The sequence below is a fragment of the Eulemur rufifrons genome, chromosome 16, assembly GCF_041146395.1.
Source record: "Eulemur rufifrons isolate Redbay chromosome 16, OSU_ERuf_1, whole genome shotgun sequence".
Lineage (NCBI taxonomy): Eukaryota > Metazoa > Chordata > Mammalia > Primates > Lemuridae > Eulemur > Eulemur rufifrons.
This window is the reverse complement of record NC_090998.1, coordinates 6,564,812-6,588,734: the sequence shown is the minus strand read 5'-3', so window position 1 is coordinate 6,588,734 and position 23,923 is coordinate 6,564,812. Positions and strand designations below refer to the sequence as shown.

General features: G+C 54.3%; 1 protein-coding gene across 1 annotated transcript in view; it reads left to right on the top strand.

Annotated features, from left to right (window-relative positions):
• VWF (von Willebrand factor) overlaps positions 1-23,923 on the top strand; it is a 142,723-nt gene that overhangs the window by 39,169 nt on the left and 79,631 nt on the right. The window contains exons 10-17 of the mRNA XM_069491458.1: positions 367-413; positions 6,953-7,089; positions 7,769-7,907; positions 9,032-9,132; positions 13,507-13,702; positions 14,220-14,435; positions 17,932-18,172; positions 22,940-23,034. Of these exons, the coding sequence (XP_069347559.1) occupies positions 367-413; positions 6,953-7,089; positions 7,769-7,907; positions 9,032-9,132; positions 13,507-13,702; positions 14,220-14,435; positions 17,932-18,172; positions 22,940-23,034 (1,172 nt within the window). The remainder of the gene's footprint in view (positions 1-366; positions 414-6,952; positions 7,090-7,768; positions 7,908-9,031; positions 9,133-13,506; positions 13,703-14,219; positions 14,436-17,931; positions 18,173-22,939; positions 23,035-23,923) is intronic.

Below are 23,923 nucleotides of genomic sequence, written 5' to 3'. Positions count from 1 at the left end.
CATGTCATGGGCTGGGAATTGCCCTTTCGATGGCACCGTCTTGCTCTCTGCCACCATCTGTGTCTGCGGGCAGGAATTTGATTTCCTGGCACCTGAGTAAATTTTCAGGGACGTCAGATACTCTAGTTTTTCTTTCTTCCTTTTCTCTGTCAGGGTTTCTTCCCCTTGGCAGTGCCTCCAAGATTCCTTTGTGGCCAAAGCCCTGTCCTGTACAACTTTAACCTCATAAAGATTCCTCTCCATCAGCTCCTTTCTTCTCCCAGATCCCTTCCTTTGGCAGCTGCGATAACCGTGGTGAGCCCTAAATCCCTCCGTGTCCTGTGTGTTTGCAGAGCTACCCATGACCTGTGCTTCTTCCCCCAACAGCATTTGCCGAAATAGCCAGTGGATCTGCAGCAATGAAGAATGCCCGGGTAGGTGACCTCCTGCTCCTGCTCTTCCTCCCCTCTCTGAGTGAAGAGGCTTCTCCTCTCTTACCAGACCGGGAGGCCACACCTCAAGGCAGCAGGAAGCTGCCCCCTCTGCCCAGGTTGGACACAACCCCCTGACCACTGCTCTGGTTTCAGATACCAGCTGTGCTAACACACCCGTGGGCCGGAGGCGGAGAGCCCTGCTGCGGCTGAGAGGGCACGGTGCACCTGGGCTCAGGGTTATTACCTTTTTCTCATCACCTGTTTGTTGAAAGGATTAAGTACGACCTGCACAGTCATGACCGACTAAACAAAGAGATACGAGTTCTTTGGAAAAATAAGAGGAAGAAGGGCTGGCTTGGTAATTCTTTAGGCTTGAAGGGAGAGTTTTAATGGAATTTTCTGGAATGCTTGATATGAAGATTGTGGCGAGGTCCGAGAGCTAGGAGAACCAGGTCACCGAATGACTCTGCCTTGGAAAATCTGTTTAGGAAAAGTTGTTCTACAATCTCTGCTCTTTGCTTTCCTCTCTGTTTGGCCCCAACTCTGCTCTGTTTACTGCAAACTGTGCCCATTCAAAGCTCCCTCTGCCTCACCCCCCAGTGACCCTATACCTTTCCCTCTGTGGTCACTCACATGATGTTTTCTCTGTGCTGGGCACTGCGCCGAGCAGTTTACACGTGTTACCTCACTGTTACGACCTATGACGCACGTATAATTTATTCTCATTTTACAAAAGAGGAAACACACCCAGAGAGGTTAAATCACTTGCCTAAAGTCGCACAGCTGCTATGAGGCAGAGCCAGGGCTCAAACCCACAACTGCTGAATTTCTACCTTTTCCCTTCCCTTTTCTCTCCTTTCTAGTCCTAGCCTTTGGTGGGCTGGGAGAGGGTTGAGCTTGGATACCCAGGATTAGATTGAAGGTCTGTGGTTTAAAGGCTTTAGGGTCACTTGGCACCTTATCCAGTGCCCCTTGCACTGGGAAAATTCTGGAACTAGGTGGAAAGTGGGCACTACAGAGAGGTCAATTACTCTCGCCCCGGGATGGCCAACTAGCCAGGTTATCTTTTGTGCAATTCTCGAGGAAAGCAAGAAGGACAAAAGATTGTTTGTGAAAGTGATGTCTATGCTGCATTTTAACATAATCACACCGTGTGAAAGACATATGAGTTGTTGCAATTAACATGTGAAAAAACTTTTAATATCAAAATAATAAGCGTTTATTGTATAAGATCTGTGAGCCACAGTGGATGGAATTAAGAATTCAGTTTATTGTGTTTTTTCAGATTGACTGTCAGATTAGGAAGTTCCAACCATCCATTCTTCCGACACTAGTTGAGCATCCACTGTGTACAGGACGGACTGCTTGGTCTGGGGCATATAGGACAATTCCCTGGCCTTTAATTCAAAATCTAGAAGATAACTTTGTTGGGGATGCATGATGTTCTCTTGACACCGTGATGGAAGATAACCAGTTGTAATTCTGTCTCCCGAGTGGTTTGATCTTTTGCAAACAAACCACTAAGCTCTCCTCTGCACTTTCCAAGTCCCAGCACCGGCCTTCTTTCTCTAGTCCGGCAGTTTAGTTGATCGTTGCCTCCTGGTACGTTCCCATCCAGGGCATACGGCATATTTCTACCCCTTGCCTCCTGACTCAGCAGGCAGTGGGGCTGTCTTGTGCTCCCAGTGTGGTGATTGCAGGTAGAGGAAGGTTCTGGAAGAGGATATGTTTGGTTCTGCTTGTAAAGCAAAGAGCAGGCTGGGGCTTCTCTGCAGACCCCAGAGGAGTGGATGTTGTGAATCTCAGAAATAGAGTAGTGGGTTTTGAGTCTCTGGAATCAGGTGAGAGTGTATTAGTAATTTATGGCTAGGTCGCAATTCCCCAAACCAAGCAGCTTAAAACAGCAAACATTGTCTCATGGGCTCTGTACATCAAGAATTAGGGTATGGCTTAGCTGGGTGCCTCTGGCCCAGGAGCTCTCGTGAAGTTGCGGTCAAGCTATTGCCTGGGGCTGTGATCTCATCTGAAGGCTTGCTGGGTGAGTACAGGGGATGGCTCTGGAGCTCACTCATGTGCTGGTGGCAGGCATTGCTGCCTCACCATGTGGACCTCTCCCTGGGGCTGCCTTGTGACATGACAGCTGGCTTTCCTGGGGTGAGTGACTGCAGAGTGAGTAAGAGCTCGGCCAATCTCTGGAGTGACATCCCCCCACTTCTGCTGTCTTATATTCCCTAGAAATAAGTCAACATGCCCAGTCTACTCTCAAGGGGTGAGTGGTCACACAAAGACACAAATACAGGAGGTGGGGACCCTGGGGGCCGTCTTGGAGTCCTAGCACAGAATGCTGTGTATGGGCAGTGGCAGGGGGAGAAAGAGCCCAGAAGAGCAGTGGTCTGTACTGGGCGGGGCTGGGCTTCCTGTGACACTCCTAGGCCTTCATTGCTCCCTGCCCATCTCTACCTACTGGATAAGAGTTAGGGCAGCCTGGGGCAAAACTGTGGCTTCCCCACAGCCTGCAGGACTTTCCTTTCTGTAACCTTGAGCTTCTCTTCTCTTCCTCTGCAAGACGCTTTACCCAGGGAAGCCCTGCCAGTGTAGTTCCCATTGAACTATAAATATTTGGTTAGATAGTGTCAAAGGCAGCATGCCTGTTAATAGAGCCTAGTCCTCAGATGAATAAAGCTCTTGTTATAGAGTCTCCTAGTGGAAGCATGCAGAAGGTTCTTTTCTAGAGGTGGGAAGGGGTGAGTGGAAGGCTTTTCATTTGTGTCCCAAATCCCATGAGCCTGTCAAGGTGGTGGAGAATGAGGGCTGGGAGCACGGGCTCTGGACTCAGGCAGCCTGGTTGGAATTCCAGCCCCACCACATCCTAGCTGGGTGGCTTTTGGAAAGCTGCTCAATGATTTGCAGCCTTAGTTTCCTGATCTGTAAAACAGGGATAATAACAGCATCTTCATCCCATGGCTCATGTGAGGCTGTTACCACTCAACACACAGCAAACACTCAATAAACGTGAGCTGTCTTCATCTTCAGAGAGCGCAGAGGCAGCTGTTTCATTAAGCAGGGTCAGAGAAGGACTGAGACCCAGGGGCCCGGCATGGGGAGGGTGGTGTGGGGGGTATGGCTGGGGCAGGTGGCACAGGAGGGTGGGACCTGCCGGGTCAGGAGGGGAGGCCTTGGTGTAACCTGTTACTTGGTTCATGGGAACTCCTGACGGATTCTAACATGGCCCTATAATCTGACCTTGGGATTCAAGGTCAGTCTGTTATGAAGTCTCCGTGAAGGAAGATAAACCCCACGTTGTTGGCTAACAGAGACAGTGACGAGTAAACCAGGGCAGATGCCTCTCGCACAGGGGGATGTGTTCCTAGGTGCCTGGGCCTGCCTGGGGTTTCTGACTCTGAGTTCACAGGAAGGCCCCGGCTTACTGTCCCAGCCTGTCCTGGGTCTCTGGGGTCAGACCTGCTTCAGGCCAGGCTGATGTACTGTGTTTCATAGCCCAGGCCTCCCTCCACCCAGTCTCTGTATTCAGACCCAGCTGTCCCTACGTCCCATACACGTGCTCACTTGTGCCCAGGGTCAGCAGGACATCAGGCTTGGCCCTAAGGAAATCGGGCTCATGAGAAACTGCGGGAGCCAGCGCATGGGGCAGTACTGGGTGGTGCCGAGTGCTGCGGGCGCAGGAGCTGGCCAGACTGCCCGTATGCAAACCCGTTTGACCACTGTGGGACCCTGGGCGAGTTTCACTTCTCTGTGTTTAGTTTCCTCACCTGTAAACTGCCAATAATGATGACTACTTCACAGGAGCAATAAATGAGGAGGTCCCACCACGCACTTAGAAATGCATCTTGCACTTTTGGTCGAGATTATATTATTGTGACTTAGAGGCGGGCTTGGCGAACATTTGTGTCTGGAGGAAGTCTGAGTGGCTTTGCTAAGGGCCTGCGGGCTGGCGTTTCTTTGGGGCAGGCTGTGGCGGTGGGGGGGAGGGGGTGCAGATGTCCCCAGCAGAGCAGCCCCGTCCAGGGCTCCCTCACTGCAGACCAGGGGGTTTGTTTAGCAGAGGTAATGTGCCTCCAGCAGATGAGAGATTTCTTTTTGTTTTTCCATAAGGGAGGATCTTTATTCCTGTAGGAGTGGATCTGCTCTGGCTTCTGGATGTTCTAATTTTTATGCTACTTTAAGAATCACTCGCCTTTTATTTCATTCACCAAACGTTTAGCACCCACCTGTCTGCCTGGTGGTGGGCCCGCTGTTTGTAGGGGGCTGCCTGTTGTGGACTGACTGACTGACGGGGAATATTCTAGATGTCCGGTCCTGGGCAGGGGGCGGGTGGGCCCGGCCACGTGGCCTGTTGGGTGTTCCAGCGCCTGTGCCTAACCGCTACCCGGCAGCTCACCCATCCGTTTTCCCGGGTTTCCTGTGTTTGCAGCTCCGTCCCTCAATTGTACCAAGGAGATAAGCTAAGTATAATATTTAGACTTCTGATTCCCGAGAAACTCGGGAACACAAGTCAGTGTGGGTCAGAGCAGGAAATCAGATCAGAGGATTAGATTCTAGCCCTGAAAGTTTTGCTTTCGGATATTTGCATGTTTTCTCGCTGACCCCTCTTTTCCTGGGAATTGTCAAAGATAATAGAGGTCCAATGACTTACTCTGGTAAGAGCGCTCTTGAGAAAACAGAGAAAGGTTGGGGGAAGCATCCCCACCCATTTTGCTGCAACAGGGTCACGACATTTGACACAAAGGACCGCATTGCTCTGTGTGTAGTAGAATGATGGCGATTTCTGAAAAATAGTTTAAAAAGGCTTTCCTGTGGCCTCGCTGGCTCTGACATTCCAGTACGTGCACCGTGAGCTGGGGTGACCCTGGCCCCCTCTCACTGCCTGTTCTGCTCGGACTTCCATGCACAGGCGCCCTCACCCCTGCCCTCCTGGAGGGGCAGTGGAGGGGAGGGTGATGCTGCTGAGAACCTAATTTCATCTGGGCTGGATGTGCCCTCCTGGCCCATGCCATCCCGGAAAGGGCCAGCTGCCCTGGGACCAGGCAGAGGGACATGCACCGGTCGCCTGGGGCTACTCACCCCCATCCCTGCCTTCAAACACACACCAAGAGCAGGACCACACCAGGGTCCAGCTGTGCAGCCTCGCCTGGTCCTGCCGCGCCTGTCTGTGCACACATGGGCATGAGGTGACAGGCAGGGGGCACCTGCGCAGTTTGTCCTTGGCAGATGGGCCGCTGGACTCTTACTGTGGCCTCTGGGGACCCCTGGCTATGTGACAGGGCCCAGCCTCAGTCCCTGGAGAGGGACCAGGTGGGGGTATTGGTTGTAGGACACTCCTAGGGGGAACTCCAGGTTTGGGCCGCCTCTGTGGTTTGGAGGTCGGGGAGGCAGGGTGGGAGGGAGGCCTCCTTTGTGGAACGGCCGTGGCATGTGCACACATGCCTTTTTCTGCAGAGCAGATGGCAAAGATGAGAAGAGATAGAGGAACACGCAAGGGGAGCTTGGGAGGAGACCCAGATGCCCATGTCAGCTTCGATGGGTCCATTGTAGGCCCTGAAGATGGGGTTGCCCCAGGCTGGAAGGGTCAAAGGGGAGTCTCTGGAGACGTTGATGGAGGCCTCTCGGCGCCGACACCTTCCAGCATGTGTCATCTCCAGCTGGAAGCGCACTGGGCCAGAAGTATGGGACCTGGGCTGCAGCCTGGGGGAGGCGGAGTGGTGTCTGGGTAGGGGCAAGTTGTGGGCTCTGAGTTGCAGGTGACAAAGGGGAGTCGTGGTCCCCTGGTCCCCACACACAGACGTGCCAGCCTGGTCTGAGGAGCTGGCCCTGCAGTGCTCAGCGCTGCCCAGGCGGTGGTGAGATCATGGGCAGATGGCCTCCCGGTCCCCCATTGGCCCCAAAGGGAGTCACAGCAGAAACTTGCCTCTGAGGAGGCCCTAGAGCCGCCCCTCAGCTGGGGCGGAGGAGGGAGTCCCTGACTTTCTACTGCTGAGCTCTGAGACTGTCCCTGTCTTGCCCTCCCACCTCACCCTGCCGCTGCGCTGCCAGCTCTGCCCGCTGGCTTCCGGGGACTCTCCTAGGGCGAGGCTGTGTCCTGGGGCCCCCACATGCCAGTTCAGAGCCAGCCATGCTGCCGGACAGCCTCCCTCTGGCCAGGCGCTCTGCGGGCTCCCACGCTGCTCTCTGAGGCTGGCCCTGAGCCGGGGAAGCACGGGGCCCTGGGCAGCGGGTGAGGGAGGAGTGGAGGTGGCAGGAGCGGGCAGTCAGGAGCGTGGGTTCTGGCCAGGCTCGCCACCTTCCCAGTGGCCCCGTCTGTAAAGTGAGGCCTGAAACTGAATGGCCCGGCTCTGACATCTTACGGTTTTAAGAGCACGACTGACTTAGAGTCCCCTTGAAAAACTCATTTTTAGCCTGGCGTGGGGAAAGGATGTCTGTGGAGCTTTAGGGAGAGGGCACCCTGCTTGCACAAGCGTTCTACCTCTGCCCCGAGGACACCTCCCCTCACCTGCCATTCTTCCCCTCCTGTGTCCCTCCAGGAGAGTGTCTCGTCACAGGTCAATCCCACTTTAAGAGCTTTGACAACAGGCACTTCACCTTCAGTGGGATCTGCCAGTACCTGCTGGCCCGGGACTGTGAGGACCACTCCTTCTCCATTGTCATTGAGACCGTGCAGGTGAGCTTGCGGGAAGGCTGCTCAAGGTGGCTGCATAGCTGCTCGGCCAGCAGGGCAGCCCCCTGGGAAGGGTGAGCAATTGTTTTCTGTGCAGGATGGAGGACCCTTCTTCTGGGCTTCAGTTAGCCCCTCATTCTTCCGGAAACCCAGCCCATCTCTCTGCCCCTAGAGGTAGGGAGAAGGCCCTGCTGACCACGGTACTCAGGGCCGGCCCAGCTCCAGGAGCGGCTTCAGCGGGTGCTGCTGGTCCTGCCTGTTGCCTCCACGGCCAGTCTCTGCTGTGCGAAGCTGGGGTGACAGGTGGGGGCAAGGAGGGCCTGTCTCCCATTCTGAGCTGCTATGGTCCCTGTGTAGACTTATTTTCTCTAGAGAATGAATCAGAGATGAGGACAAATAAGAGCGCTGAAGCCCCTGATTCTCTTTGGAACCACAGGCCCAAGGAACAAGCTGAGGCAGAGGCCCACGGTTCTCTAGAAAGACCAAGCCAGGATGGCAACTGGTGTGGGAGAGGTTGGGCACCTTGTACCACTCTGGGGGCCCCGTCCACACAGGTGTCCTGTGAGAAAGAAGGCCAGAGGCTCTCTGGGGCTGCGGTCTTTCTCTGACTCAGTGGGTCCTGGGCTGGGGTGCTGGACTGGCGAGGGGTACAGTGGGATCACCCCACATCCCCTCTTGGCAGTGTGCTGATGACCCTGATGCCGTCTGCACCCGCTCGGTCACTGTCCGGCTGCCGGCCCTGCACAACAGCCTCGTGAAGCTGAAGCACGGGGGAGGAGTCGCCATGGATGGCCAGGACGTCCAGGTCCCTCTCCTGCAAGGTGGGCTTCCTCCTGCTCCACCAGGCCTGGGGCTGGCCAGGCTTGCCCCAGAGTGCCCCTTCTTCTCAACATGGGCCATCGCCCATGGACACCTCTTCCTGGGAGTGTGATGGAGTCACCTATGGAGGGCAGGGTGGGGATGCATCTCTGCACGAAAGGAAGGCTTCCTGGAGGAGGCGCCTAGAGGAGGAAGCTGGCTGAACACCTGTAGATGAGGAGGCTGCTCCAGGCCGGGGAGAGAGTGCAGATGGGAAAAGGAGCCAAGAGGATTCTCACTTGACTTGGGCCAAAGGGGCGAGTTGAGTCTCGTGCAGGTGGTTGTGGTTTTGCTTTGAGGTGGGACGGGAGCAGAGGCTGATGCCGAGAGGGCAGGGGTGGCTGGTGATGTCACACCAGAGGATGCCACTTGGGGCAAGGCCAGGTGACCCTCTGTCCTGTGGGAAAAACCTGCCTGTCCAGTGTCTGGTCCAGGTTGCACTGTGCCTGTCGCAGCAAAACTGCTTTGCACAGCGTAACCCCCAAGCTTCACCCTCAAAGGGCTCTCAGACTCCTTCTCCTTCTCCGTGACCACTGGCCACCCTGTGGCCCAGTATCCTAGCGTTGCACACAGTGGAGGAACGTGGGCTAGTGGGTACACATGGTATGTTTGTTCCTCCAGGGCAAGGCTATGCTCCCATCTGTCTCTCCCTCCCCGCAGCAGCGAGAACTGCTGCATTCAGCCTTGCACACAGCATCACTCAGCCATGAGGACTAACTCCGCCTGGACAGTGTGCAACGGCCAGGGTCTCAGGCACGCTCAGCCTCATGGGTTCAAGGGTACGCAGAGCCTGAAGCTCTGCAGGAACCTCTGCCGCCCTCCAGTGGCAGCAGGGGCAATGGCAGGTTACAGCCAGGGCACAGAGGCTCCTTTTGGGGGAACCCTATTTGCCCTCCAACACCCGATCGATCACCCTTCCCGAGACCCTTGTAAGCCTCATGGACAGCCCATCTGCCGCTAACTCATTGCTGTTCTTTGCTACCGTCCTTTTGAGACATCCCATCTCCTCCTACAATACGTCTGCCTGCCATTGCCCTGTCCTGTCCTCCCCCCACCTCGGCCTAAATCCTGTCCTGCTGGGTTCCAGGTGACCTCCGCATCCAGCACACGGTGATGGCCTCCGTGCGCCTCAGCTATGGGGAGGACCTGGAGATGGACTGGGACGGCCGTGGGAGGCTGCTGGTCAAGGTGGGTCCCCTCCAGAGGCACAGCCTCCCCACAGCCCGACCCTTACAAAGTACCCCTTGTGCTCTGGGCAGAGCGGCTTTGTGTGGTGGGAGAAGAATTCCTTTCTCCTCTGCCCTACACCCCCAGGCGGGGAACAGGCCTCTCTTGTGTATGAGAAGCTGGTGTTTGTTTTCTGGGCGCCCTGGGGATTCTCCCCTCTGGGGCTCGGGTATGCCAAGGGCTCCCAGACGGGGGCGGGCTCTTGCGGGGCAGGGGCAGGTTTGCTGTCCAGTCTCCCACTGTAACGGGGCCTGGAAGCAGGGCCGTCTCCCTGGGTGCCTGCTGTGGGTGGGACAGGAAGAGCCCCACTGGAACCCACAGCCAGGAGGAAGCCGCCCCTCTGCCTGGGAGAGGTTGCACAGGGAGCTACCAAGTTCCTCCCCTGGACACCAGGACTCTGCACTGGTGGGCAGCGTCCTCTTGCTCTCTGTGGCCCTCGAACCACACGGCTAGCAATCCACACCTTCGCCAGGCTTCCCTCCACGTGGTTTCTCATGAACTGTCCCTGGCAGGTAGGCAGCGTGGGTGCTGTTACTGCCATTTTATAATCGAGGCAACCAAGGCACAGGGAAGTCCCGCACTCCCAAACTTTCATGGCCTGAATCTAATCCTCCGGTCCGATCTCCTGCTCTGACCCCCACTGCCACCCAGGCGTGGCAGGGCGAGGATTAGCTCTCTGCGCTTTGCCTTTCCCGCCAGACCCGTGGGCTTTTTGGGCTCAGGATGCCTCTACACTCTTAGAAATTATTGAGGAACCAAGATCTTTTGTGAGGATTATATATACTGATATTTGGGCCACATTAGAAATTAAATCAGAGACATTTAAAATATGTATTTATTAACTCATTCAAAAAATGACAGTAAACCCACTACACATTAATATAAGCACTTTTTTTTCTTGAAAAATAACTGTTTTCCAAAACAAAAATAAGTAATGGGAATAATACCACTGTTGTACATCTCAGCCAATCTCTTTAATGGCTGGCGTAATAGAAGACAGCTGGATTCTCGTATCTCCTTCTGCGTTCAATCTTTTGCAATATTTCGTGTCATGTAGCCTCTGGAAAATTCCACTGTAGGCTTGTAAAAGAATGAGAAAGGAGAAGGCAAATAATGTCTTCATATTATTATGAAAATACTTTTGGCCTCACAGACCCCTTGAAAGGGTATCAGGGACCTCCATGAGCCCCAAGACCACACTTGAGAGCAGCTGTCCTCGATAGTCCCAGGGTCCCTGGGGAGTCCCCTGCACGCTGGGCCTCCGCGCTCCTCAGAGTCGTTGGAGAGTCCGGGGAGGGCGCCAGCATCGCGGCGAGATCCCGCTTTCTCCCTTCCCGTGAGGCCGTGCTGCTTCTCTTGTCTTGAGCCCCCGAGGGAGCTCCAGACCAACTCCCCCACCCTCCTTCTTTTTCCTTTATAAAACATACACCTCTGACCACAGAGCACACAGTAGGAAGGTGGGAGATCCTCTTGTCCACTCCTCTTTTCCAGCTGGAAATAAGAGCCATCATTTCTAGCAAGAGAAACTTTCCTGGTTCTCATGGTTGTTTGGCGACAGGGTGAGGATCAGAACTGGGGTCTCCTGGCCCCTGCCCAGTCTTTCCTCCTGCACCTGGGTCTTCAAGGCAGGGCTCCACGGCAGTCACAGCACTTTCTCCGCACCCTCCCGGCCACGGAGAGCTGCTCTCCCTCCACGCAATTCTGCCCTCAGTCCCCAGGGCCATGGCTTCTCATCCTGGCACCTGCCTTCTTCTCCCCTGAGGGAGCAGGAGGCCGACTTCTTTCTGTGGGAAGGGATGTAGGATTATTTCTGGGGCTGGGTTTTGGTCAGTTTAGCTAACAAGAAGAAGATGTCCTTGGTCAAGATCCAGGACAGGATGAGAGGCCCCCGTGGCCTGTGGGGCTGTCCTGTGGGTTTGGGTATGAGGCAGGAAAGGGGGTCTCAGAGATGGGGCGGGGGTGCCTCAGAATGCTAATCTTGGGTTTGGGGGGGCTGTGGTGTGGGGGAGATAGCTGGAGGCAGGCCGGCTGGGGGAGAGGGGTCGCCAGAAGAGGTGTTGCCAGGGGCCCTCTGATTGTGCCCTCCTGGGTGTGCTCTGTTCCCTTGGGGCTGGCGGGCCGGGCGCTCAACCAGCCACATGCAGGGCCCAGCTCAGCCTTAGCCAACATGCTGTGGAAAGACCCTGGCAGTCTTTACTTTGTGAGAACTGTCGCTGGGCAGAGGCTTATTTCAAACAGCAAGTGTCTCCTCTAAGCATCCCCATCTCAGACTCTGCAGGGCTCTTGCCAGCCACAGCCTGGCGTCCGTGGACACACCCACTCTTCTGACCCCGGCCACGCTGACCTCTGAGACAAGCTGAGCGGGCGAAGAAGATATAGTTTTAGAAAGTGGGGGTGAACAAGAGGGCCTCTGGGGAGCATGAGTGTCTGAGAAAGAGGAGAGGGAGATACTGAGCCATGGGGGGGGCGGGGAGGAGGGCTCTTCACCAGTCGTGCCACTTTGCCCAGGCGGCCCTGACTGCTGGCACTGCACTCCAGCCAGTGTCAGGAGGAGAATCTATTGGTTCATTCATTTGTTCAATGGTTCATTCATTCAGCAAGTATTTACGAGTGCTTACTGGCACTGCTGTGGTCTGGATGTTTGTGTCCTCCCCAAATTCACATGTTGAAATCCTAACCCCCAAGGCGTGGTATTAGGAGGTGGGGCCTTTAGGAGGTGACTAAGAATGGGATTTGTGCCCTCATAAAAGACCCCAGAGAGCTAGGTGGCCCCTTCCACCGTGGGAGGATACAGCTAGAAGGCGCCATCTATGAACCAGACACCGAATCTGCTGGTGCCTTGATCCTGGACTTCTCAGATTCCAGAACTATAAGAAATAAGTTTCTGTTGTTTATAAGCTGCCCAGTCTGTGGTATTTTGTTACAGCAGCCTGAATGGACCAAGACAGGCACCATTCTAGATGCTGAGGTTACAGCAGTGAAACAAAACAGACAAATCCTTGTCTCATTTAGTTTAAATTCTAATGGGGGGAGACAGACAAAAAACAAAGCAAACAAGTAAATTATATTATATATTGGAAGGTGATAAATCCTGGGCAGAAGACTAAAGCAGAGAAGGGGGCAGGAAGTGCCAGGATTGGGGGATTCAATGTTAGTCAGGGAGGTCAGGGAGTGCCTTGGTGCCTAATGTGACAACAGTTGAAATTGGTAGAGCTCATAAGGAAACATTACTCTGTTCCCTTTCTTATTAACAGTATTCACTTGGTTGCATTTTATATGGGTCTGGAACTTTCCACTAGATTGTTCACCTGGCATCTTCCTAAGTCAGAGCTGGAAGCTGAAAGGGGCTCCAGGAGATGACCCTAGGGGGCCCAGGCCTAGCCCCTGAGAGTTTCAGAACATGGGCAGGTCAGCCGGCCTCCGTAATGCTGTGCAGAGCAGGAGTCAGGGCTCCTGGGTCCCAGCCCTGCTTCATCTCTGAATTGGGGTCCTCGCAATAGAAACCAGCAGGTGCTCCCAGCCGTGTTGGGCTCCCAGCTGCCTTGAGTGAAAGGCACGTTCCACCCGCTAGAGGCCCCTGAATGTGCACTTTGCACTGGGCACGGACAATGAGCCGCATGCCGATGGCCTGGAGTTTGAACCCTGGACCCCTCTTGCTCACCCCACAGCAGTCTGCCCCAGAGTCCTCGCTGACTCGGGTTTCCTGGGATCAAAGCCCCCAGAGGCCTCTTTGGGTGTGGCCTTTTCTCTTCAGTGATGCTCAGTGGAGTTAAATGAGGAGGTTAGGAGGAAGGTGGTGTTCCTTGTCATCAAATGTGAGCTCTGAGAGGCTCAGACCACACCGACTCCACCTGCGTGTGGAGTCCACATGTGTGACCAGCACGAGTGTTCTTTAGAGGGGGCTGAGTTTGCACGTGACTCCGTGGGTGACAGGCCCACTGACTTAGCCACTCTCCAGACAGGCAGGGAGAGCAGAGGGCCCGACTGGGCTCAGCCTGCCTACCCTTCCCGGCCCCGCCACTGCCTCTGTGACCTTCGGCAAGTCACTTTTCCTCTCCGGGCCTCAGGTTCTCCATCTTTCAATGACTAATCTCTGAAATCCCTTCCAGCAGGACAGGTCACTAACATTTAGGAGCAGGGATGGAGCTGGTGAGCGCACACTGCATTCAGCTTTTTACGTTTTTCTTCTGCAGACCCGGGTTTAGCTGCCTTTTATTAAGTTAATATTTATTTTTCACCCGGGGAACTCTTTTGATTAAAACCACCTCGTTAGCGAAACGACAGTATGGCTGCTTTGGCGGCAGCGGCTCCAAGGTGGTCTGTCTTCTCCCGCAGCTGTCCCCAGTCTACGCCGGGAAGACCTGCGGCCTGTGCGGGAATTACAACGGCGACCAGGGCGACGACTTCCGCACGCCCGCGGGCCTGGCAGAGCCCCTGGTGGAGGACTTCGGGAACGCCTGGAAACTGCACGGGGACTGCCAGGACCTGCAGAAGCAGCACAGCGACCCCTGTGCCCTCAACCCGCGCCTGAGTGCGTGAGCCGGGGGCAAGACGGGGACTCCGCGGGGCCGGAGGTCCCCACGTCCCAGCGCGTTCCACGGGACAGTGCACCCACCGTGGGTGGGGGGGCGGGGTGCGAGGGACTTTGGGTGGGCCTTTGGTTTACTATCAACATTTGACAGTCTGCATCTGGGTCAGTTGCTCTTCAAAGTCCTTCTACTGAGGGCCAAAGCCCGGGAAGGAAAGAATAGCGCGCAGTCCCCGCCCTTGGGCGCTGTCACTGGACTGCAGCAGCCGCGCCACCTCAGTTACGATACCGAAAGCTTCGCGGGCTGGGCGGGCTGCGGGTGCTCCGCTGGGAACGTCCAGTCCGCGGTAGCACGTGTGGGCGTTCCCAGGCGGCCCCAGGAAAGGCGTGGCCCCCGCGGAGGGCGCCCCCGCCCCGGCAGCGCCCCCTCCCCCGCGGCAGCCCGTCCCCTGCTGCAGCCCGTCCCCTGCTGCAGCCTCCCCCCCAGGCCGCCCACGCCCACTCGCTCCTCTCCCCGCAGCCAAATTCGCCGAGGAGGCGTGCGCCGTGCTGACGTCCCCCGCGTTCGCCGCCTGCCACCGCGCCGTCGGCCCGCTGCCCTACCTGCGCAACTGCCGCTACGACGTGTGCGCCTGCTCCGACGGCAGGGAATGCCTGTGCGACGCTGTGGCCAGCTACGCCGCGGCCTGCGCCCGGAGGGGCGTGCGCGTCGCCTGGCGGGAGCCGGGTTTCTGTGGTGCGTGTCCTGCGCGCCGCCGCCCCTCGGGCTGCCACCCCATCGCCGGGGCGCCCTGCCGGCTCCGCGTGTCCTTTTCAACTAATTTCCTTGCATTGTTTCTTTGGAAAGGGGCCCCGGGGCATTTTGACAAGCAGGGCTTGTGGGGACGGCTCATTTGCGCCCATTTTCCCCCTTCACCTCGCGGCGGGACGCTGCGGTGGGGCCTGGCTCTCCCACAACACGGGCCTGCTCCAGGGGCACGTGGTGGAACCCCCCGCCTGGGGGCTTGGAACCTTGGGGGTCCCTGGAAGCAGAGAAGTCCTGTGGCTGCTGCCACCTAGTGTCTGATACATGCACGGTCAGGTTGTAGAGTGAGAGGGTCCCAGATCCCAGTGGGTCCTGGCGTCCCTTGAGTCTGACGAAGGCAACGGGGACGTGCGCATGCACATCCTTTGTTTATAGCTCCGGGTAAGCCATCGGGGGATCCCTCACCTAAGTCTCTGGCATTGTATTTATATAAAGTTACATGAAGCTCAATTACATCACTGTCCCCAGCTGACTTTAGATTCTCACTCTGCACCGTTAGATTCCTGCCACCAGAGTTGGTGTCTGCTCCTACACTCTGGTCCCTTGAGTGGCTAGATTGTGCTCACTTTTCTGTTGTTGGTTTTGCTCTGGGGACGTTTGCTGAGTGCCCAGCGTGTCAGGCAATAATGATGATGTAGAAGTCCAAGCTTCCTTTTTGAGGCACAAATGGAAACTGTCCCCCTACTAGGCACCTATCATGCTGAGTAAAAGGATGATTAGAGTAAGGCCGGGGACAACCAAGGAAGGCTTTCTGGAGGAGGTGTACTTGACCATGGTTTTAAAATGCTGCTGTCTTGGCAGAGAAGAGTTGTTTCCAACGGTAGAGTAGCAGTAGTTAGGCATAGAAGTGAGGAGAATGTGCCGGAAGGATAAGATAGTGGATATTTTGACTTTTAGGATGAAGTAGGTGCATTCCTATTAAAACATAGCTGGTGCTGATGGAAGCAGCAGAAGAGGAGCTGTGAGAAATGGGGAAAGGAGTTAACAATGTGTATCTGAGGAGAAGTTTAGGTCTAATGTGCCAGCTCATCTTTTGAGTCAAAGCGATCTCATACAAAAGAGGAACAGAGGCAAGAATAAGAATGAAAGGGGACAAGTGCGTAAATGCAGGGGTTGTGCCTTCCCTGTCCCTCTGGCTCTGGGATGTCTCAGGGAGTGACGGGCTAGTGGCTGGGACAGCAGAGTCTGGGTCCTCGCTGGCAGCCTGCCTGTGACTACTAGCTATGTGACCTTGAGCCCTGCAGCTGACCCCTCTGAACTTCGGTTTCCTCGTGTTTGCTGTGTAGAAACTGGAGAAAGTGATGAGGAGTGAATGAAGTGCTGTTAACGAACATCGTTTGGTTGTCCACCAGTATTAGATGCTGCAGCATCCGGTGGGTTTCCTAATTTAGGACATTCTCCTGGGCTGCTAAGGGCCCACCAAAATATTCTTTAATCTCTCACGAGCAGCTGTTCGTAGCCTCCACTGAACAGAACAAGGGAAACGGGCGACACTGTGGAGGGACTGAGACTCCATCAAAGAATGTCCTGACTCCTGAGGCTGTGTGATAGGGCAGGCAGTGCCGGGCTGGGGACAAGAGGGATCTGTCTCTGTGGGTTTATGGGACAAGAGACAAGGCTGACGGTTGGCCTTGGGCTCTCCCTGTGAGCCCAGAGAGGCTGCACAGGACTCCTGGGTTCTTGCCTGTGTCCTGTCTTGAAAGCAAGGAGCCACGGTGTCGTCTCTGTTCTCCTGGGCCTAGCACACGGAGCCTGTGGCACCTGGTGACACACAATAAATGAAACTGACACTTGCATTATTTCTTCTGGGGAAGAAGGCTAAAGGAGAAATTTAATGAAGCTCCAAGCTGGAGATAGTCTACCAGAACAAAAGAAGCTCTCCAGTCTAGCAGCTCTTTAATGGACGAAATGTGCCCCTGTCATCGTAGACTCAGAGTGTTGAAAGGGATCTCCATCTGTATTGCCCAACACGCCCCATCTTAACTTACCCTCCCTCTCAATATTCATCCAGTGACCCAACCTCTCCACTTTTTCAGAGAAAAATCAATGTCCACTATGACTGGAGAGCCCCCTCTCTTCCCAGCTGCCTTCGAACACCACGTCCAAGGTGGTTGCAGGCGGGGGAGGCTGCAGGGTGCTCCAGAGGTTCTGCCCCCACAGTGAGGTTCATGGCCAGAGCTACTTTTGCAGTGCCTGGGAAGTGCTTTGCGGGGGTTTCTGCTGTGGAAACGATTGTGTCAGAGAGGGAAGGACCCTAATGGTTGCAGGAGGAGCGTGCCCAGAGCAAAGTTCTCACTTCTTAGATAGCACTGCTGGTCAGCAGTGGGAAAGCGTTTTGAAAGGGTGCGGTGGCTCCCCACACCTCCCTGTCCTTCCTCCCCTACCAGGAAAGAATGTCACCATCAGAATGCCAGGCCTCCTGGGACCTAGACCTTTCTCTGGAATGCCCGTTCCATCGTGGGCTGCTGCACTGGGGCCGGGGCTGGGGCTGTGTTTCCCCGGCATTGGTAATGACAATAAGAGCAGTGAGCGTTATCACATGCCAGGCATCCTCTAAGCGTGCCTGCCCATTTAACCTCCACAGGGACCCAGGTGGATATTATGGGTACTTCCCAGTGAGGATGCTGCTTAGGGTCACATGGCTGGCTAATGGTGGACCTGGGGCTTGAACCCAGGTATCTGGGATACAGAGCCCATTCTCTTAGCTGCTTAGTGCACTGCTACACTTCCTCCTGGCTTTGGTCTCCTGTGGGATTTCCCTGTGGGAGCCAGGGAGGGTGAGGGTTGTGGGTAGGTGGGCGCTGCCCACATCAGGTACAAGAGTGTCCCTGATCTTTGTGACTAGCATGTCCCCCAAGGGACTGTTTTCTTTTTAGAGTATAATGGTTATGAGCATGAGATTTAGGGTCACAGAGAGCTGGGTTCAAATCCTGCCTCTGCTTCTTCCTGAGAGGCATGCCACTGACAAGTCACTCAGCTTAAGTTTCAGTTTTCTTACTGGTAGGAAGGGTACGAGGGGAGCTCACTCACTGGGTGAGGCGTGAAGCTCGTGTGAAGAGCAGGGCATTCAGTAGGTGCTCAATAAATGGTAGCCATTGTCATTATCATCATGGGGATACCCTTGCCTGTCATTCCCAGTTCTTTTTAATATTCATAGCTTCAGAACCCACGGGGATTTCTCTTATGTCCTATTCAGAGGTGACTAGAGCATGATCCCTGGCTGAGGGGAGGAGAGTGTGCCTCCATAATTAGAATATACATTTGTGTGCTGAGAAATGCACCTTTGCTCAGAGTAGGGAATGAAGGTGATGGCCGTACGGATGCAGCTGGGGTCCTAGCAGCAAGGATGGCACCCCAAGTCCTAGAAGCACAGTCCTTGTTGTCCGGTGTTTCCACTGAGGCCTTCCTCCCTCTGCCCTCTCTCTAGCGCTGAGCTGCCCGCAGGGCCAGGTGTACCTGCAGTGTGGGACTCCCTGCAACCTGACCTGCCGCTCCCTCTCTTACCCGGATGAGGAGTGCAACGAGGTCTGCCTGGAGGGCTGCTTCTGCCCCCCAGGGCTCTACCTGGATGAGAGGGGAGACTGCGTGCCCAAGGCTGAGTGCCCCTGTTACTACGATGGCGAGATCTTCCAGCCCGAAGACATCTTCTCAGACCATCACACCACGTGGTAAGCGCAGGCAGCAGGGCCAGGGTCCTTTGGAATGGCAGAGCTGGAGAGGAAGATGGTCTTTCAAGTCCTTCACTTCATGGATGGGTAAACTGAGCCCCAAGAAAGGACGCAGCTTGCCCAGAATTGTGTAGCACATCACAAGCGCAGCTGGCATTTGGCCCAGGTCTTCTGACTTCCCTACCGTGCAGGGAAATAGAACTCCAGATTGGCAGTAGGAGTTCCTGAGCTTTATTGCCAGCTGTCACGAGTTGGGCCCCATTTCTCAACCCTGAATTATACTTGCGTCTTGCAGCTCCTTGCCCAGGCCCCTGTGATGGTTGGTTTCAACAGGGCTGCCATCACCTCAGGAGAAATTTGCAACAGAACATTTGCTGGGCAAACACTTACCTGTCACCTGTTCTGTCTCAGGTTCTGGCAAAGAACTGGTGATCTCAAGATAAACCAGACACAGTGTGGTCCCCAAAGAGCTGACAGTCTACTAGGGAGTCCAGTTAAAATGTCCTGATTATGGAAAATTTCAGACAGACATAAAAATAGAGAAAATAGTATAAGGAGCCCTAATGTGTCCATTCCCAGCTCTTTGCCACTCTTATTTTATCTATTGACTACTCCCCTTTTTGGCTGAAATAGTTTAAAGAAAACTTCAGGGGCCGGGCGTGGTGGCTCACGCCTGTAATCCTAGCACTCTGGGAGGCCGAGGCGGGTGGATCGCTCAAGGTCAGGAGTTCGAGACCAGCCTGAGCAAGAGCGAGACCCCGTCTCTACTAAAAATAGAAAGAAATTATATGGACAACTAAAAATCTATATAGAAAAAATTAGCCGGGCATAGTGGCGCATGCCTGTAGTCCCAGCTACTCGGGAGGCTGAGGCAGTAGGATCGCTTAAGCCCAGGAGTCTGAGGTTGCTGTGAGCTAAGCTGACGCCACGGCACTCACTCTAGCCTGGGCAACAAAGTGAGACTCTGTCTCAAAAAAAAAAAAAAAAAAAAAAAAAAAGAAAACTTCAGATATATCACGTCACCTACAAATAACTTCAGCATATATTTCCAAATAGATAAGCACTTAAAAACGTAACCATAATACCATTATTGACCTAAACATTAACCATAATTCCTTAATAACATCCAGTAGTCAACCTATGTTTCCCGATTGTCTAAAAATGTCTTTTTATAATTGGTTTGTTCAAAGCAAGATCCAAACAAGGTCTGCACACTGCATTTGGCATGAAGCTTTTTTTTCACTACTCCAGTGAGATAATTTACAGCCCCTCTAACCTCATGTATGCAAAGCAGGTTGTTTATACTTCTGTTAAAACAATTATTGCTATTGGGCTTGGATTTCAGTAAAACGTGTTGCATCTTCCCGTAGGCTATGACTGCCCAAAGAGTAGAGACCGTATCATAGGCCCTGATCCACAAAGTAGGTACACCATAAGTATTTACTGAGGTGAAATAACTGTAACATTTGGTAGGCTGGCCATAGGAGAGACATGAAAAGCCCTACTCATTCAGGAAGGGGAAGGATAATTTTCATTTGGGAGGCATTAGGGAAAATTCCATGCCACAAGTAGATTTTGAGCTCGAGGAGGATTCCAACAGCACAGGTTGGGCTGCAATGATGGGAGGGGGTTGTTTTTGGTGGGGCAGAGGTCTAGGGACTAAAGCGCACAAGGAATATTCCACAATCCCCAAGGCAGGTCCTCTGCTAGGAACAGATGTTATGTGAAGGACATATGAGACTGGAGGTTCAGGGGTCTTTGGAAGGTAGGAGAAGACTGAGGCTTGAGCAGTAAGCAGTAGGCCCCCGGGAAGTTCTGAACAGGGAGAAAATAGGATCAAGAGTAGCTTTTCGGGTGTGGGTTCTAGAAGCTACATGAGGTTTGCAGGCAGGGACATGTTGACACAGACTGCTGGAGGGGCAGTAAGGCCCTGGACCCAGGGATCGCAGTGGAAGGGAAGAGTGAGGCTGGAAGCCAGAGATGCCAGGGAAGCCGGGGGGCTCCTAGGATGTCTGGGAGGAGGAGGTGCTGTGGAAGTTGGCCCCAGGGTCCTGAACTTGAACCCCTGGGAGGAAAGTACCAGTGAGAACAGCAAAGGACTCTCTGGAGGTGGAGGGCAGGTAGTGAGTTCAGTTTTGGACTTAATGACTTTGAGTTAGCAAGAGGACACCTTGGTGAATGAATGGAATGCTGTTGAGCTTGAATTATGGGTTTGGAATGTGAGTGAGAGAAAGGCTTGTGTGGAGGTGACAGTTGTAGCCAGGAGGGTTGAGAGGCTCACCAGGGGGAGCGGGCCAAGGGGCAGAGAAGAGGCTGAGTCAGAACTTGGGGGAAGGTGCAGAGGGCAAGAGGAGGAAAAGGAGGATTGCCTGAGAGAGGCCAAGGATGACAGGCCAGCGAAAGGGTAGAACCAGAATGGCGCCATATCATGGAGATGAGGGCAGAAGGGACTGGTAAAATCCTCTGTTGGTTTGATCTTGGCCTTAGCCCGGTGGCTGTTTTACTACAGTTGCCTGGCTATAGTTTTCAAGACGTTTCTCTCTGTGACCTTAAAACACCATTGTAGGGCAGGCAGAGCTTGCATTTTTAGTAAAGAATTTGAGGCTTGGAGAGAACATCACTTTCCCAAATCATCCAACAGGTAACTAGAACCCAGGTACTCTTGAACTCTTCATATTACACTGAGAATAGGCTGTTGAATTTGGTGATCAGAAGGTCATGGTGGCCCCCATGTTTCAGTAGTACGGTGAAGAAAAAGGCCAGACTACAGGACGCTGGGATGACTTGGAGGTCAGCGACTGTGGCCTGCTGTCTCACCGTGATAGGGAAGGTGGGAGATGGTGTACAGCAGCCCCTGGGTGAACAGGGCTGGGGACTGGCTCTTTTCAGGGTTTGGCATCAGTGACGTCTCCGAGACTGCTTTCTCTTCCTGTGTCTCCCCTTCCGGCACCAGGGCTGAAAGCTCCTGGGCATCCTGTCTTCGCTTCACTTAGAAAATTGGATTTCATGGAGAAGGTGTGCCAGAAGGAACTCAGGGCTTGTCCATGGCTGTTTATGTTTATTCTGTAGAGAACACACTGGCGCATGAGTGCTGACCGCGGCCGTGTAGGCAGGCGCAGCGCAGGTGGCCAGGAGGGGCTTCAGCACGTGCTTGGATCTCAGCAGCAGCACAGCTGAGGCCAGGCTTGGGGCCAGGAGTTGATTTTTAACCTATCTGCAAAGATTTTGATAAAATTAACCTTTTGGGTCATGTCCAAATGTCAGAGCTTGACATTTGAGGGAGGATTTTTTTTTTTCTTTTTTAACTACGTATTAGTTAAAAACTAGAAGGCACAGTTTCTCCGTGTGCCACGAGAGGGAAGGGCTGATTCTCTTGTTCAGTCAGTGAATATTTATTGATCAGCAGCCACATTAAAAGTATTTAAAATTATTACCATTAGAGAAATGTAAATTAAAACAATGACTATGACTTCATACTATACTGGAAAAGTTAGAAGTCTGGATAACGACCAGTGGGCATGGGCCCCTCACCTGCTACTGTGGGGCACAGCCGGGTGTGGCCATGTAGGAGGGCGCTTGGCACAGCACGTGCAAATTGGGTGTCTACACTGCTGTCCCCACACGTGTGCTCCTGGGCAGGTTTACTAACGAGATCCTCACACAGGCTCATAAGGGCGCGTGTCTGGAGATGCTCATCACAGCTTTGTTGGTAGTGGCGAGGAGCAGGTGACAACCTGTGTCTGGGACTGGGAGACCGAGTGGGTGACAGGCAGCGGGTGCACATTGCAGGGTGTCGTGCCGCAGTTAGGAGCAACAGACGTGGAGTACATGGATTAACAGGGATGCATCTGACGAACACTGGCTCAGTGGAAAAAGCAAAACGCAGTGTGATGTCTAATACTGTTTGTGTGAATGAAACATACATACCTGCAAAACAGTCACACACAACTCATAGAAATGTGCTTGACAGCCAGTCAGGGGGTTTTCGCATAGCCGGGCAAGAAGGATCTCTCATCTCATGGCGGTGGGGATAAGGAAGAGGATATGAATTCCAGTGATATGTGGGAGGCCACGTCCAAGGGCCTGGTGGTGGATCAGACAGAGGATGAGGCGGGAGGCCGTGTTAGGGGCGATCCTGGGTTTCTGGTTGTGAAACCCGATGGATGGTGGTACCATTCGGTGAATCAGCCCTGGAAGAGGACTGGCTTTGGGGGGCCGATCATTTCGTTTTGGACACGCTGAGTTCGAAGTGCCCAGAGACACGCAAGGGAGCTACCGTGTAGACACTTGAGCATATGGGCTTCAGAGGAGCGGTCCGAGCTGCTGATGTCAGTTTGTGAGTCACCTATGATTGCAGCGGGTGCCGTGGATGACAGCACAGTGTCAGGAGAGAGCGCAGAGCCTGGGGAAGGCCGACAGTGCAGGCCAGGCGGGGGACAGCGGGCGGGGGTGAGCGACTGCTGAGGCTGAGGAGGGGCAACCAGGGAAGCAGGCGAAGAACCAGGACAGATTTTTTTCCCCCTTAGAAGATTGGACTCGTCAACAGTGATGAATCATGTTGAAGGGGATCATGTAACAAAAGAACTAAAAAAATTCCATGGGGTCCAGTGACACAGAGGTCACTGGTGACCTTAGCAAGCTGTGCTTCAGGGGAATTGGGGACTGAGAGCCCGGTTGGAGGGGCAGAGGGTGAGCGGAGGCGGTGCCACGCTGGCGGCAGGTGCAGACCCTGCTGAGAAAGCTGGGCGTGGCTCCCTCTCTCCGCAGCTACTGCGAGGACGGCGTCATGCGCTGCACCATGAGTGGAGCCCCGGGAGGCCTGCTGCCCGACGCCGTGCTCCGCGGTCCCCTGTCTCGCCGCAGTGAGTACCGTGCCCCTGGGGGGCCTCTCACCTCCCTTTTGCCCAGATGCTCACGCGTGGGGTCGGGAGAGCTGGGTGGCTCTGTCCCGTGCATTCGGGCACGGCCCTGGCTTTGCCCAGGATTGCCACGATTTCTGGGTCTGTGTGAGTGACTTTCAGGTTGTGACATGCCTTTGCATGTGTAAATCCAAATCACCGAGGCAGGACTATTTTGTTGTGTAGAAGGGGAAAACTGAATTACCTGCAAGATGGGTTCAGTGAGACCTGTGTTCTGCCCGCAGTGACCTTAGCTGAGAAAAGAGCTGAGTGAGTTGGTTGCCTTGATTGTGGTGACAATCACTCTTCTTTGGTGGCCCCCCATGGACATGCTGACGAGGACACCTCTTTGTTTAGAAAGCTTCTCAGATGGGTTTGAAAGAGGCAGGTTGGGGCCAGTTGCTCTCAGTTTGGAGGTCTGGATAGTTGCTGTGCCGTAAAAGGACCAAGCAAAGAAGGGAGAAGGGGCTGGCCTGATACTGCTGGGGCCACATTCACGTTTGTGGGTCACAGGGGCCTTATTTGCTTCCATAAGGATCATGCTTGCTTAGGAAGGATGCTTCCGGGGGAGGGAGAGAGGCGAGCGACCACTTCTGTCTCTGCCTCTCACTTTCCATAGACCCCTATTCCCCAGGTGCCCGGTTCTGTGCCAGGCCGCTGGCGTCCCGGCTGCCCTGGGTGACAGGTCTGACTCCCTGCGGGACTGGCTGGGCAGCGTCTCTCAGCCTAGAGCTGGGGCAAGATCCCCAGAGCGCGGATGGCTCAAAAGTTGAAATCAGAACTTGTGACCTCAAGGTCCCTCAATCTTTCTGCCTGTTTCTTTCTCTCACTCTCAGCATTCCCCACACTCCCA